The following is a 15,875-nucleotide window of genomic DNA, read 5'->3' as shown; positions in this document are numbered from 1 at the left end:
CAATTACATTTTGGGGGTTGCCCGTGCCACCTCTGGCCCCGCCCCTAGCCAGGTGAAAGTATAAACAAGGCTTAATGATGCGAGCACGCCGGAGCTCTGTTTGGGACCATTTTACAGCTGTGACACCTTAATCTTGACTACAAGTTTGCATGTGCATTCGCAGCCTTTTGCTTTGTGCAAATGTAAGTTTTAATATTGTGTTGTTTATTCTGTGTGGGCCTATCTATAGCTGATTTTTTTATCTCATATAGGATGCATCTGGATAAAAATTAATGCAGTAGTGAAGCGTGCCGGTGGTCAGCATCAGCGCATGCATCTCCAACAGCAATGCACTTATACTAAACTTATAATGACTATGATTGGGAGTCATGTTACATATCATTATAAAGAGATCAATATTGCAATGCATCATTGTGAATTTACTGGGTCTAGTTGGCGTTTTCAATGCATTGTTTCAGGAAGAGCGCGTCCACACATTCTGAAGAGCGTGCATCTGAGGTGGAGTTGGTGACACGTTGATTTGTATTACTCATATTTGATTATTAAATAAGTATTTTAATTAAATGATCAATCCCATCGATTCATTTGATGAAAAACCCTTCTCATTGATTTAGTGAGGAACATGGCATTTTGTCAGCGTTTGCACACCCTGTCATGCGGGTCGGCTATAAGCCACTGCTGTAGACGCATATGCAGTGTTAAGGCTAATGATTAATCAGTTAATTGATCGTTAATTTAAACGACGATCGATCATGGAAATCTGTGTAAATTGACATCCCTAATCACAATACACTCTCTGCTGAGGCAGGCCCACCACAGGTTGATCAAGCCTGGGTGTGTGTCCCGCGGTTAGCTGTTTGCCTTAGCAGCCCAGGTGGTATCGCTCCTCTTCAGCCACAGCCAATGGCTCGTCCTCACGGCGGTGTTGGTCAGCTCTTTGATGGCTTGTCTGTGACCCTGTCCCCTGACTCCGACCTCCCTAAGGAGCTTCACTGTTGTGCTGGCTACAAAGCCCCTACACCCCACCTCCGCTGGGCACACCCTTATCTTCCAGCCTCTGTCCTCTGCCTCAGCTGCTAAGTTGGAGTAACACAGCTTCTTACGCTCATACGCGTCTTCGATGGCGTCCTCCCAGGGAACTGTCAGGTCTATGATGTAAGCGAGTTGGCAGGCATTAGACCAGAGAACGAGGTCTGGTCGCAAGGTGCTTGTTGCAATCTCCGGAGGGAAAATAAGCCTCTGATCTAGGTTGACTAGCATCTGCCAGTCGCTGGCTGCATTCAGTGAGGTCAGATCAGGGTTTGAGGGGCTAGCCCTCCACGTGTCCCCCTTCCTCCTAAACGATGGTGGGTGTCGGCGCACATCCTGGTTGTTGAAGGGTTGGTGTTGACGGATGCCCTCTTACATTCAAGTTTGTTAGCTAGACACCTGAGGACCTTGTTGTGTCTCCATGTGTATCTGCCTTGATTGAGGCTGGTCCTACAGCCAACCAGGATGTGCTTGAGAGTTGTAAGGATTGTACACAGGGGGCAGGATGGGTCCTTTCCAAACCATAGTTGCAGGTTTGTGGGAGAGGGCAATACATCATACGTAGCTCAGACGATGAAGCTCAGCCTGTTGCACTCAAAAACAAATTTCATGTCTAAACATAAGATTTATGTATTTGAATTGCATATAAATTTTCCATGCATTTGGATTACATAATTTTAACAAATTAATCAACTTAATGTGATTCATATATGTAAGTCATACATAAATGTATGATTTATGTAATTGTATTCATAAACTGAATGTGATTCATAAATGCCAGTTATATGTGAATGAAACGGTTAAGATTTATGTAATAGTACACAGAAAAACGGCCATGTTAAATTAACACGTCCTAGTGTTCATGTGTGTGCTCACTACTGAGTTAAAGTACCATTGAAGCAGTGTTGAAGTGAATGGGATAATTGAGAGATGATTGAGCATTAATGATGAACACCTGATGATGATAATGAGAAGAATCACTGAAGGAAAGAGAAACACAAGAACTACTACTGTAAGCCCGGATAAGTTGAATTCACTTAAAAAATTTGAGGAAACCGGTTGCCTTAAAAACTTTAAGTAATGGGTTATGAAAACTTGAGCGCATTGGACTTATTATTTTAAGTTCAAAACACTGAATGCCAAGTTGATTTCACTTACAATCTCTTGTAATATTAATTATCTTGTCACATGAACTCCACTTACTATTTTAAGTTAAAGTAACTAAACCTTTGTATTCATTGAATATGCTAAACTAGAACATTTAAATTAAGACAAATACGCAATACAAAAGTATTTTTTTTACTGTTTTATTTGAAAACAGCATTAACTTGAAAAATTAACTAATTTTTATAAAAGTCCAACGTTACAAACTGTGGCAAACAAATCTGGAACAGTAGTAGAGCCACTTCGAAACCCCGTTTTATGCTTCCAGCTGATTTTTCAAAGTTTGAATTTTGGGTACCAGCTCACTTCTACCCAGTTTGAGCATTACTTGCTGAACAAAGTTGAAAGTGTTTTTCATGCACTTGGGGTAGTCCAGATGCAGGGCATAGATCAGTCCAAAAAGGACACAGAAGGCCTGAGGCAGGTTGGCCAGTTCATCCATTACCACAGACCCTTCCAAGATGATCCCTACTCTGGACGGGTTGAGCTGGGTATTTTCTTGACCAAGGCAAAGAATTCCCACTGGAGTTTCAATGTACGAGTCCTTGTCAGTTACATCCTAACAGTGAAAGAAACGTTTTGACAAGGAGAGAACATAAACATGCCAGTTAGACAATGGTGTTTTGTCCACCAAAAATAACCTGTTTATAATGAAAAGCATTGTACAATATAAACCACACTGAAAGTAATTTATATTAAAAGGATGATACCAGTCTTAAATTTCTATCAAATGCCATATTTGGATCTGTACAGTTTGCAACACTTTGCCCAAAATATGGAGTTTACCCACTTTCAGTCACAGTCGTGCTGAAACATTTTTTTTATGACTAAGTACCGTTCACCTTAATTGTTTTTGTTTTTTTTACTTTACCAGTTGAAAGTAACATACAAAATAATATATTTGATGACTGGAGCAACCAGAATCTAACAAGTGCTCCCCATTTGAGTCAGAACTCCCCATTTGAGTTTTAGACCCAAAAACAATTTCACAAGTTCCAACCGGTGACAGTAAAGTCAAAAACTAATTGGGCAATTGTAAAAAGATTCATACAACCTTAGTTATTGGGAGAAATGTTTCTACTTTTTCAATAGGACTGGGACTGAAAGTGGGTAAACTACCTTTGTTCGGCCATAAAATAAAGACCTAATGGAGACACTGATGCTGATCAAATAATTCTGAAAATGAATGGAAGTGTTCATTAACAGCTAAAAATGAGACAAAAGGAGCATGCACCAGCAACATTTACAAAAACAAATTAACTTACAGAGCATGTCTTGAAGAAGGCAGAAGAATCATCCGCCAAGATGACAGGCAGTCCCCGAAGACATAGGCACCTGATGTCTGTTGGCTCAGTGGTCTGCAAGATAGTGGACACAAGAGTTAAAACAGATCTTGCCAAGGATACTCACATCAGGGTTTCCCATACATTCCTTAATTTGTGGTGGCCCGCCACAATATCAATAGCAGTGTGTGTGTGTGTATGTGCAAGTCTGTGTGTCTGAGTCTGTGTGTGTGTCTGAGTCTGTGTTTGAGTGTGTGAGTGTGTGTCTGTGTTTGAATCTGTGTGCGCGCGCGAGTCTTTTTGAATGTGTGAGTGTGTGTGAGCCTGTGTTTGAGTGTGTCAGTAAGTTTGAGTGTGTTTGTGTGTGTGTCTGAGTCTGTGTGTGTGTGTCCACCTCCAGGTCCAGGATGGTGTGTGTGTGTGCGCGTGTGAGCCTGTGTGTGTCTGAGTCTGTGTTTGAATCTGTGTGTGTGAGTCTTTTTGAATGTGTGAGTGAGCCTGTGTTTGAGTGTGTGAGTGTGTGTGAGCCTGTGTTTGAGTGTGTGTCAGCAAGTTTGTGTGTGCGTGTCCACCTCCAGGTTGGTGTGAGTGTGTCCACCTCCATCTCCAGGTTTGTGTGTGTGTGTGTGTGTGTGTGTGTGTGTGTACGTGTGTGTGTGTGTGTGTGTGTGTGTGTGTGTGTGTGTGTGTGTGTGTGTGTGTGTGTGTGTGTGTGTGTGTGTGTGTGTGTGTGTGTGTGTGTGTGTGTGTGTGAGTGAGTGAGTGAGTGAGTGAGTGAGTGAGTGTGTGTGTGTGTGTGTGTGTGTGTGTGTGTGTGTGTGTGTGTGTGTGTGTGTGTGTGTGTGTGTGTGTGTGTGTGTGTGTGTGTGTGTGTGTGTGTGTGTGTGTGTGTGTGTGTGTGCGTGTGTCTGAGTGAGTGTGTGTCCACCTCCCTCTCCAGGTCCAGGTCGGAGTGTGTGTGTGTGTGTGTGTGTGTGTGTGTGTGTGTGTGTGTCCACCTCCCTCTCCAGGTCCAGGTCGGTGTGTGTGTATGAGCAAAACTTGCGATAAGAAGTCTGTGGAGCAGTCAGAGAAAGTGTAGCAATGGCAAAGCAATGTCAAGTTATCTGACATTAAGTGTTGGCAATGGAAATGTGTACTTGTCAATAAAAATATTTAAACAAGGAAAAGGCTCTGTTCTTGCATAACTTCCATGTTTTAGCCTATAATGCTTAAATAGCTGTGCTCTCTTTTCACAGCGAAGAGGGCAATACTTACACTTCCAAAGCATAATTTTCAGAGATTGATATTCAGTTTGTTGCTAATCTCAGGATATTGGGTTCAAAAGAATCTCTTTCCATGACCTGCAACACAATAAAACAAAGAAAATAAGAGACAAGGGAACTTATAGCTACAGTATTCTATTGCAACAATATACCTGTATTTTCAAGAAAGCTAACATTAAAGCCGTAATGTCATTATTAGGGGTGTGTATTGCTAATATACTCAAGTTTGCATAAACCGGTTGCAATTCACTTTCTCTTAAGTGCTTGAAGGTAAAATAATCACTAAAGCGGAGCCTATGTCATGCACAAGACAATAATAAAATGAATGGTCAAAGTTGTCATCACATTTAATACTAGGAAAAAACAATCAAATGTGGTCGCTAACACTCCTCTTCCCACCGAGTGCGTGTCCCTCGTTCAGCGTGGATCGGGCGGTGTCACCAAGACGCTAAAGTTACAGGTTAAAAACATCCAGTTGAACTGGTTTTAACAACGGTTTTACACGGTTCAAAAAAGCCCCTCCAGTAAGAAAAGAAAGTTAGCAATGTTACAACGTGGTTGCGCTCTCTTTGCCGCCATGAATGCGCGTGGTTTTCGTCCGCAGCGTTTTATCTGCCGAGAGGCGGTTCAAAGCAGGGTAGCGTATCCGCCAATACGCTAACTTTACAAGTGAAAAATGTCACGTTGAACTGGTTAAAACGACAGTTTTCCAAGTTCACAAACAGTGCGTCAATATGGCTAGCTAAGCCATCAAACCGGTGGCTACAGGTGATGTCTGTCGACCTTGACGTTGAAAACGTCTGTCAAGTCAAGGACCGTCACAAAAAGCCCTTTCAGTGACTACTTAACTTTTAGCTAGCTAGCTAAGTACCTTAATGGGTGACAATGTTAATGTCCATCGACGTCAAACTGCTTCTCTTGGACTTTTCACAAACAGCGCATCAAGTGAAAAAAACTTTCAAACTGTAACGTTAGCTAGTAGGTGAAAATGGCGGCCAACCTAACGTTAGTTAATGTTATAGCATCCCACTACTCACCAACATCCCCTTATATCCACACACAAACACATTAAGTTGACATAGCTAAACAATGATCATCGGGAGGGCGAGACCAAAGCTACTTACCGTCTCTGGCGAGTTTTAGCAGCAACTGGACCGTCCGGTGCGCGGCAGGAAAATGACGTCGTCTTCTCAGCAAAAAACTTAGACACGGCGGCAAAGTGGCGGCTTTCACGTTCCCATCGTGCATTGCATGACTAAAACTTTGGAATTTTAAGCTATTTCACTTAAAGTTATTCACAGACTCAACTAGGTCTACAAATTAGTTTAACATACTTACATTTGCTAGTAATGCAATTAAAACTTAATCGATTTGAGTCATGTAAGTACATTATACTTTAAATGTTTGATTACATATGAAATCCGGGTTTACAGTGTGACTTCAGTCGCAGCCTTTGGTGAAATCAACTGAAGATAAAAGAATACATTAAATCTCTCAAGATCTCAGCAGAGGAGAATTAAATAATTCCACACACAGCATTACCAGCTTCACACATTACTAACCAGACTGACTTTATTTCTATCATTTCTGTTTTAATTAAAATAATAGTTTCGTCACCAGGCTCCAAGATCAGTGTCTGCTTTAGTTGGCCTCTTGACCCATTACTCTTTAACTTTAGTTTTTCTCTGGCTACTTTATCTGTGTGTTTATAAAGCATGTTTGTTATGGCAAGGGAAGCTAAGAGAAAATGTTATCAGGGGATGTTGACTATTCGTAGTGGCCTGAATCACTGCTCTCATTCAGAGTCTAATGCTCTGGTTATAGAGATAATGTGTTATTCATGTTTTAGTATTCATAATAATAGTCATGTGATTCTACAGCACAAGATCCAGGACGGTTGTGGTAATCAAATAATATGCAGATTATGCAGATTGGTGGTACCAGCACTGCAGCATGAAGCTTTTCATCTATTGTCACCATTGTTGAGATTCATACATTGATTCTTGACGTCTGTGTGTATCTAAGGAATTCTGTAGATTAAAATCTTTTGTGCACTTTTTTTTTTAAATCTGCATAATCTGCCCTAGATCTTGTGCTGTAGAATCACATGGCTATTATTATGAATACTACAAAATGAGTAACTTAATGGTAATGCTGTTTGTGGAGTTGTTTAATTCTCCTCTGCTGACATCTTGAGAGATTTAAGCCAGACATTCTGTTTGTGGCCAACTGCAGCTCTAAACAACAAGCGTCATTCTGAATTTGTAAACATGACAAAAAAATGGAGAAATTATTAAAAAATAAAAGGATTTTGTCCCTCTCTCTGCAAGCTCTGTAGCTCTGTATGTAATGAACTGATTGTGGATGCAAGCCCAATATAAAAAAGGGGTATAATAATAATAATAATAATAATAATAATAATAATAATAATAATAATAATAATAATAATAATAATAATAATAATAATAATGAATAAATAAACAATTACTGAGTCCGTTATAGGATTTATGATTAAGTGTAAACAGTAAATTAATTAGTTTAAAACCTTAATTTTAAACTAACTACTAATTAGGGACTGCTAAGATTTAGAGAATTAGAGCTGTGCTTCAATTGACCATCACAGAAAAAAGGCACAAGTTACCACGGTATCTTAAGATGTGAAGACAGTCATCAATCCTAATTTACTGATTGCCTACTTTTTAAATCTAAATTCAATCAACCTGCACACACACACACACACACACACACACACACACACACACACACACACACACACACACACACACACACATTGTAAGTACTGAAAACCCCTGACACTGAAGTCTAAAACTGTGTTGCATCACTAAATACAGAGCAACAGTTCATCATGAGTGATTCTGTTCATAGAATGGGGGTGGAAACAGGTTAATGTTTAAAAATGTTACTCTGCCGATGCTTGAAGGACTATAAATTGACGCCACTCCATCTGGAAAGTCAAGAGGACTTTGATGGTAAGTTACAATTGTTTTGCTTAATGATGATTTAACTGAATTTTAAATAGCTACTCTGTTAGCCGTCTCAGTTAACTACAGACCTGATATAGTCCAGCTATGAGTAAACCATTTTTTGCCAAAATAACTTGTAAAATGAATGATATTCTATCATGTAAGCAAAGCCGGCAGTGATTACAAGGCGTTTGGCTTCATTTCTTTGACATATTCATGTTCTAAATGACTAGTCTATTCTAGGGCTATGGTTAGAAATCTAATACATTTTCATTGACAGTCTAAATTTTGCCTTGTTTTAGCCTAGACGTCAGGGCTGTGTTTGGATGGCTATTAGACGTCTTTTAAATGCAAAATTGCTTGCTGGGATTAGTGCAAAATCACAAAGTTTGTACAATGCTGTGCCCTCTGGTCATAAAACAGGTGATAAAATGTTGGCAAAGATTTATTGCTGTGTGATTGCTGCCCTGCTGGTAGCAACGGCCTGGGCCGCACCCCACGAAGGTCACGACCACGGTGATCACACAGCCGAGCACCACCACCATCTCCACCATGGGAAGGACGAACCCCACCCCAGCCACGAGGAGGCCAGCGACATTGCTCCACCCAATGCTGACTTCGCCTTCTCTCTCTACAAGAAACTTGCATCCCATCCTGAAGCCCAGGGCAAGAACATTTTCTTCTCCCCGATCGGGATCTCAATGGCTTTGAGCATGCTGGCTCTAGGTGCCAAGGGCAGGACTCATTCACAGATATACAGCACTCTGGGTTATGGTGAGTTGCAGCCAGAGCAGGTCAATGAGGGTTATGAACACTTGTTCCACATGCTGAATCACAGCCAGGGAGCCATGCAGCTGGAGGCAGGATCTGGTGTGGCCATCAGAGAAGGCTTCAAAGTGGTGGACAAGTTCCTGAAGGATTCTAAGCACTACTACAACAGCGAAGCCTTCAGTGTTGACTTCTCCAAGCCTGAAATTGCTGCAGAGGAGATTAACAAGTATATCGCAAAGAAAACCCATTACAAGATAACCGACATGGTGAAGGACCTGACTACAGATACAGTGATGATGCTGATTACCTATATGTACTTCATAGGTACTAAATAAACTTCTGTTTCATTCAGCGATATTCCTGTAATAATAATTTCTTTGATCTGACCTGAAATTCTTGCAATTTGTCTTTATAGGGAATTGGGTAGAGCAGTTTAATGCAAACCTGACCCACAAAGCTGACTTCCAAGTGGACAAAGACACCACAGTGAAAGTTGACATGATGCAAAGAACCGGCTCCTATAAGATCTATCAAGACCCTGTCAACCAAACTATGGTCATGATGGTGCCGTACAAAGGAAATACTTCCATGATGATCGTTCTTCCTGATGATGGAAAGATGGAGGAGGTTGAAGAATACATCTCCAGTCAACATATTAAGAACTGGCACGAGAAACTCTTCCAAACGTAATACCATCAATACTTCCAGATTTTAATTAATGTACTAGTTGACTTCTGACCTGACATTTGATGGTTGTTTAGTTGCACAGAAATGTGGGAACTTGGAAATGTCCATAGTAGCTGATATATCATATCTTACATTTCTGCCCTTCAGAAAGGTGGCCCTGTTTATGCCCAAGTTCCACATTTCTGCAAAATTCAACCTGAACGACATTCTGAAGGAGATGGGAATAACCGATGCATTCAGTGACACAGCAGATTTCTCGGGGATCACAGAAGAGGACAAAGTCAAAGTGTCACAGGTAAATGTGGACTTGTTTTTACCTTTTGAAGCACCACCAATGGTTGATAGACCTAAAGAATTTGAAAACTCTATACAGTCATGTTCACATTTTGAACCCAATCTCCAGGTTGACCATCAGGCAGTTCTCAGCGTGGACGAGAAGGGGACAGAGGCAGTAGCTGTAACCACGGTAGAAATTGTTGCTCTGTCCATGCCAGAAACCATGAGGCTCAACCGGCCTTTCATGGTACTGATTGTAGAGAGCAGCACCAAGAGCATCCTCTTCATGGGCAAGATTACCAATCCTACTGTGTGAGGTCCTACTCCAATCAAAACTTCCCGGCCTCTGCAGAAGGCTGCTAATCTTTATGTGGATGTTATTGTAAGCTGCAATAAATGTTGATTTGATTGTAATCAAGTGAGTCATCATTTAAAAAAAATGCACTGTAGCACTTCACTTTACAGTCCTGTTTCGCATGTACATACTATGTACTTATTGTAGTAATGACAGTAACTGGGTAAACAATTAAAGCTACACTGTGTAACTTTTTTAGTCTATTCTTAGCTAAAAACACTTAGTTCTTTCAAAAATATATGTGCTCATTAATGTATATTTACTTCTTTCAAGTAATAAAGTATTCTCGTAAGTTTATAATATGCCATTGAAAATACATAAGGTAATGGGATCTAACGGTGGTCGCCATGTTGCCCCTCCATCTTGAAAGTACATTAGCCAAAGAGGGACATACCCGTAAATTCAAGCTTCGCCTTTGGCGTTTTAACCGGTTTTAACACTGTGCGCGTCAACTTGTTCAGACTTGTCTGGTGCATGCGCAGAGAGTTTTCATCTCAGCAGCTCCAGTAACAGAGTTATATGGAGTTTTCCTGGCTTGTTTATTCCTCAAAAGTCTGTTTTTCCTTGTGTGGTATTTCTGTGCGTTAATAACTCCGTAAGTAATAATAGTTATTGTCATTGTGGATGTGTTTCAGAGTGTGTCATCATGTAATTCAGTTGATGTCACCTCAGAAGTATTTTTGTGTCAACATACAATAGCGTAATGCTCACCTATATTTGAATAGTCATTCAGTTATTAACAATGTTTATTCGTTTATAGAAAATATTTGCTTGTAATGTATGTTGATGGAAATATGTATCAGGTCTGATCGGCATATTAACACTTGTTATACAGAGCTAAACCTGCGCACACACTTTTGTAACCGGACACCGCTTGTTAGCAGCGGCAGCTCCGCTCCTTTTAATGCAGCTGCATTTAGCGCCTATATATGGTACAATAAGCTCTGGTTTACGGTTACATTATACAAATGTAACTTATAAGTATAGTTATACAGTTCTTAACTTTGTATATTCTGTCATGTCATTATCATGTATATTTACCATCCTAATTTGTTCTCTCACAGAAACCACATTTATGTACATATCCATGCAAACCTGTTTATGCCTTGCAATTGGATGACTGAATAAACATTACTATCATCAAAGTTCACTCTGGATTAGCTGCAGTTCTTTCTAGCCGAATAATTAGGCCAGTTGAGTTCCAACCATCCCACTGCGCACAGAATATCCCACAGGCACCGTGTCGAATGTGGACGAGGTCGAACTGGAAGCCATATTAATCTTGGACTAAATCGGCCACCGTAGGAGTTAAAACGAAATCGGAATTGAACAGAACAGAAACTAAAATTCACTGGATGGTCATATACAAGTTCACCACTAGATGGGGGAAAATATCACACAGTGTAGCTTTAACCTAACCTTAACTCATGTAGTTACCTTACATTACTCAGTACTTTCATGCGCAAGTACACTATAAAGTGCACATGCTGTAAAATAAAATGCATTCAAAAGCACACCATTTTTCTCAATACTGGTGTCATAATGCTGTCTGCAAATTTGAGCTTATCAACTCTTTCATACTTTTTCAACTCTTTTCTTACTCTTTTACGTACCATATGCACGCAAAAACTCATTTTGCCGTATACATTCCACGACATTGCACACTCGTATTATATACGCATTTCGTGAGACCGGGCCCATCATACTGAGCTGAAATGAAACATACATTTTCTGTCTTTGACCAAAATTACACAATACTGATGAAATACAACCAAAAAAACTTACTTTCATCCTTCATTAATGGATAATGGAGTAAGAAAATATATACTAATTATGTACACCAAGTCTGCAACAATAAGACAAACATTTAAACCAAAAAGCTGGTTTAGCCAAAGACTGTGCTTTTAGCTCGAGGGCATTCTGCCCCATTGACATCAGTACACGTTGATTTCTCAATCATAAAGTCAACAAAATCATGAAAATATTGTTGTTATTTTGAAGGGACAACATCACTAAATGGCCTCAGAAATAGTCGAATGTCCTTTCTCACAGAAATGCACGATTATACTATGGTTAAGTGTATCAACTAACATGTTTCAATATTACAAATCAAATAAAGAATAATTTGAAATCTTAGTCATGCCATCACAAAGCCATCAATAAAAATACTGTTTATTAATGGCTACGCTAGCAACGTTTCACATTTGTAATCATGGCAGCAATGTGTTTTACTATAGCAACGTACCACACTGTTAGACATTTCTGTAATTTGTACAGTTATTTACTATATATCACCCAGTATAATACTGTAAATTCTCTTTACAGTAAATAACTGTAATTCCTGTTGCATCATGGGTATTTTCTATGACGTCAAACACCAAATACAGTGATTTCCTGTATTTTTTAAAAATAAAGTATAATACTGTATTTACCACAACGGCCTATTTGGCACAATTGGGATCGACAGGATTTGCTTTAGATTTATATTAGGAACCATCAGTGCAGCGTTGAAAGTTTCACCCGAGGAGAGAGCTCACGGTTCCAGAGAACATATGAGCTGTGTCCGGATACCCTGCGAAGATTTTTTCATCCCCCGTGAGAACGGCAAACAAGCAAGGTAAGTGTGATTTGTACTATCCGCGGTTGTCTGCACCCCAATTTTAGCTTGTCAGCATTGGTGCTAAAAACTGAGGTAAATCTAACGTTTTATGAATTTATTGAATTAGATTAGGAACCGGTGCAGCGTTGTAAGTTTTGCCTGAGGAGAGAGCTCACAGTCCGGACAACATACTTTACATAACGTTAGGTTATCATTTGCTTAAACTTTGCTGCTAAAAACTGAGGCAAACCTAACGTTTTATTAAAAAAAAAGAAGAGTTTATTGAATTAGATTAGGAACCATGCAGCCAGCGTTGTGTGTAACGTTACTGCCCGAGGAGAGAGCTCACGGCCCGGACAACATACTTTACATAACGTTAGGTTATCATTTGCTTAAACTTTGCTGTTAAAAACTGAGGCAAACCTAACGTTTTATTTAAAAAAAAATGAGTTTATTGAATTAGATTAGGAACCAGTGCAGCCAGCGTCGTGTGTAACGTTACTGCCCGAGGAGAGAGCTCACGGCCCGGACAACATACTTTACATAACGTTAGGTTATCATTTGCTTCAGCTTTGGTACTAAAACTGAGGTAACATAAACCTAACGTTTTATTTTTAAAAAGACTTAACGTTAGTGAGTTTATTGAATTAACTTTACCAATACAATGAAGATTTTGTTTATCGAGCATATTAAGCGTACATTAGGACGACGTTAGTTAGTAAATTAACGTTGGCCACTAGTTGCAAAAATAATGTCGTTAACAAACAAAGTTTACATTTGGATTGACATTATTTATTTTACATTTTAGATAAGAATACCAGGAGCCTGCCTGTGCTGTGCGACACTGGAACTCATACAACGGTAAGTAACGTTACTCCTCTTTGTTTCTCCACATATTACTGATAATTCAAAGTTTTTCTTGTATGTTTTAGTCGGGTCTGTTTAACAGAATCACAAAATTTAGTTTTTCCACCTCTTTTTAGCTGTAACTAGCCATGTACCATGTTTTTTTTCATAAATTATATTATACTAAAATAATCCAAAACTGTGTTTGTCCAGGACTGACAGATTATAATTTTATTTTCTGGAATTGAAGCAGTCCTGGACAATTTTTGGATGATTTTGGCAGATGAAATATAATTTATGAAAAAAACATGGCAAAACTTTAGAATAATGTTGCTCAAGTGCAAACCTGAATACATTTCTGAACACAAAAGAAGATGAAGAATGTTTGTAACCTAACAGATTGAGGCACCATTCACTTAATTTTTAAATAATCACAGTAATTTTTTCCTACCATGGAAGTAAATGGTGCCTCAAAATTGTCTGTTTACAAACATTCTTTAAAAGGTTTAGAACAACAGGGCGAGTAAATGACAGAATTTACTTTTTTTTTTTTTTTTTGGTGAACTATCCGTTTAATGACGGACCATTATTCAGGAAGACAACTGTAATCAACAACAGAGTGTCATCCTTCCTTCGCCACCTAATGGAGTTTGAATGGAAAAACTTGGACTAGGTGAGACACTTTTTTAATAGAATATGTAATGTACACAGACACTTACGCTGCATTCACACAGGGCGTCATGCCGGTTAGAAATTTTGTCTGACCTGAGACCGCGCCAACGCCACGTGACAGTGACGTATGGCATCAAAACACCTCGAGAGCAATTCGAGAGCAGTCGGCTAATACAGCCGGTGCAGTTTCTCCAGAGCGACTGCACGGACTTTGATGATGACACAGCTCTTCCACGATTGGCCAGATTCTCCGCATGACAGCGATCACATGTGTTTCGTGTTTATTCTAAAACCTTCAGTTCCTCTAATGTGCACAAATCTCTTTTTTATAACAGTTAAACCTCTTTTCATGTAGTTGCGTTGTTATATTGTCATGTTTATCAAAATAAAACAGATGAAAAACGTGGACCCCCACTTCATTGATAGTTTAGGCTTGTATGTTAACTTTATTCTTGTACAAACACACGCTGTATTAAATAGTGCATAAAGTATTACATGACAAAAAATGTCTCTGAAACATCTGTGCATTGACAAATATTGCATTTATTTCACTTCAGCTGATAAAGTGTGCAAACACAGTGCAAGCATCACTGCGGGAAGCAGAAAGTGTCAGACTTCACGTCTCCGTTTGCAGCTCCTCCCCGCCTGCACACGGCTACTCTCGCCGATTGGTTGCATCCGGCCACAGCTGATGTCCAACACACCTTTCAACTTCTGCCGCTTGCAACGTGAGTGAAGCGACGTGACGGAACCCACAATTCAGTTCAGCAACGCATGACGTCAACCATTCAAAGTAAATGAGAAGCGTCCCGTGTGTGAATGCAGCATTAAGTTTGAGGATACCTTACTAAAGCTAATGCAGTATACATGTAATCCATCCTGCATTAAAAGGTTACATTGTTGTTTTTGATTAAATAGTTTGTGAAATCATGTTGAGGTAATTCAGTAATATTGCTTTTTTGGAGCATGTAGTTTGTGCTGCTGCTACTATTATGTACTAACAGTTTTCTTTAGTTTTTTACTCAATATCAATTTTGTTAAGCTAATAACAGAAACACCTCTCTAATATGCAATCAGGTTCAGCATCACTACAAAGTACATTCTTCAAAATATTCATAACATTGAATCACCAGCTAAAACAAAAACTGAACATTTCATTTCACATCTTCATGAAGGCATTGCAGGACTGGATTAGACTAGACAGCATACGTTGAGCTAGGTGTACCTCAAAGTGTTAACTGTCTATAAAATAGTATTTTACCATTATGATGAATTGTAATGGGATTATTATTTTTTATTAAATTCCAACAGTGTAAAATGTTTGTGTATACTCAAATTGTATGACTAACTTCATATCATTCTTATCTAGAGGGACTTCTTGCCATAATGGAGCAGAATCCTGGTTCCTGTTTGAAATCATCCAATGTGGAAGATGACACAGATCGGTACAGACATGAAACTTGTGTTGTGTTGTGATAACTTGTTTCAGAATTAATTTGCTCTTTGTTTATATTTTATTCATGTATATGTGTATTTTGCACCAAAGTTACAGTATTCTTCAACCAACTATTTACAGTATTCTACCAACTATTTTCTGCAGAGTTTTTAAAATTGTAGCTCAAACAATAGTGTGTGGCGCTAGCAAGGTCATGGGTTCAATTCCCAGGGAAAGCAAGAACTGACAAAATGTAAAATGTGTATCTTGAATGCAATGCAAGTCGTCTGCCAAATGCATAAATGTAAATGTAAATAAAATGTAAAATAAGTGATATTGAATGCACTCTGATTACTTTCTGAAAATAAGATTTGATTCGAGGATGTTTTAAAGTGAACTTTTTCCACACATTTACATGTTTAAGTTAAAGCACTTAAAATGTTTTAAATAAAGAATTTTATATTTCATAATAATTGTCTGTTTGGATTACTTCTGTAGGATAGATTAAT

The 15,875-nt window shown here is 39.1% G+C and overlaps 1 protein-coding gene and 1 long non-coding RNA gene across 2 annotated transcripts; one reads left to right on the top strand and one right to left on the bottom strand.

Annotated features, from left to right (window-relative positions):
* Positions 1-2,672: 2,672 nt before the first annotated feature.
* LOC307120405 lies at positions 2,673-5,950 on the bottom strand. Its single transcript, XR_013815785.1, has 4 exons — positions 5,866-5,950; positions 4,734-4,819; positions 3,459-3,551; positions 2,673-2,752 (listed from the first exon to the last, which is right to left on the bottom strand). It is a non-coding gene; the product is annotated as an uncharacterized lncRNA (long non-coding RNA).
* Positions 5,951-7,574: 1,624 nt separating this feature from the next.
* LOC307120349 (alpha-1-antitrypsin homolog) lies at positions 7,575-10,963 on the top strand. The gene is made up of 5 exons (XM_079807356.1): positions 7,575-7,731; positions 8,149-8,820; positions 8,912-9,182; positions 9,331-9,478; positions 9,587-10,963. The coding sequence occupies exons 1-5, from the start codon at positions 7,659-7,661 to the stop codon at positions 9,773-9,775; spliced, it is 1,353 nt and encodes a 450-aa protein (XP_079663482.1). The 5' UTR covers positions 7,575-7,658; the 3' UTR covers positions 9,776-10,963.
* The last annotated feature ends 4,912 nt before the right edge of the window (positions 10,964-15,875 follow it).

The sequence above is a fragment of the Gobio gobio genome, assembly GCF_949357685.1.
Source record: "Gobio gobio genome assembly, chromosome: 24".
NCBI lineage: Eukaryota > Metazoa > Chordata > Actinopteri > Cypriniformes > Gobionidae > Gobio > Gobio gobio.
This window is presented reverse-complemented; position numbering and strand designations above follow the sequence as displayed.

Excerpts from the sequence above, each read along its gene's own strand:
- LOC307120349 (XM_079807356.1), top strand. The coding sequence starts at position 7,659 with ATGTTACTCTGCCGATGCTTGAAGGACTATAAATTGACGCCACTCCAT. Across the intron at positions 7,732-8,148 it reads AAGTCAAGAGGACTTTGATG|GTGATAAAATGTTGGCAAAG; the intron begins GTAAGTTACAAT and ends GTCATAAAACAG. Across the intron at positions 9,183-9,330 it reads CACGAGAAACTCTTCCAAAC|AAAGGTGGCCCTGTTTATGC; the intron begins GTAATACCATCA and ends TCTGCCCTTCAG.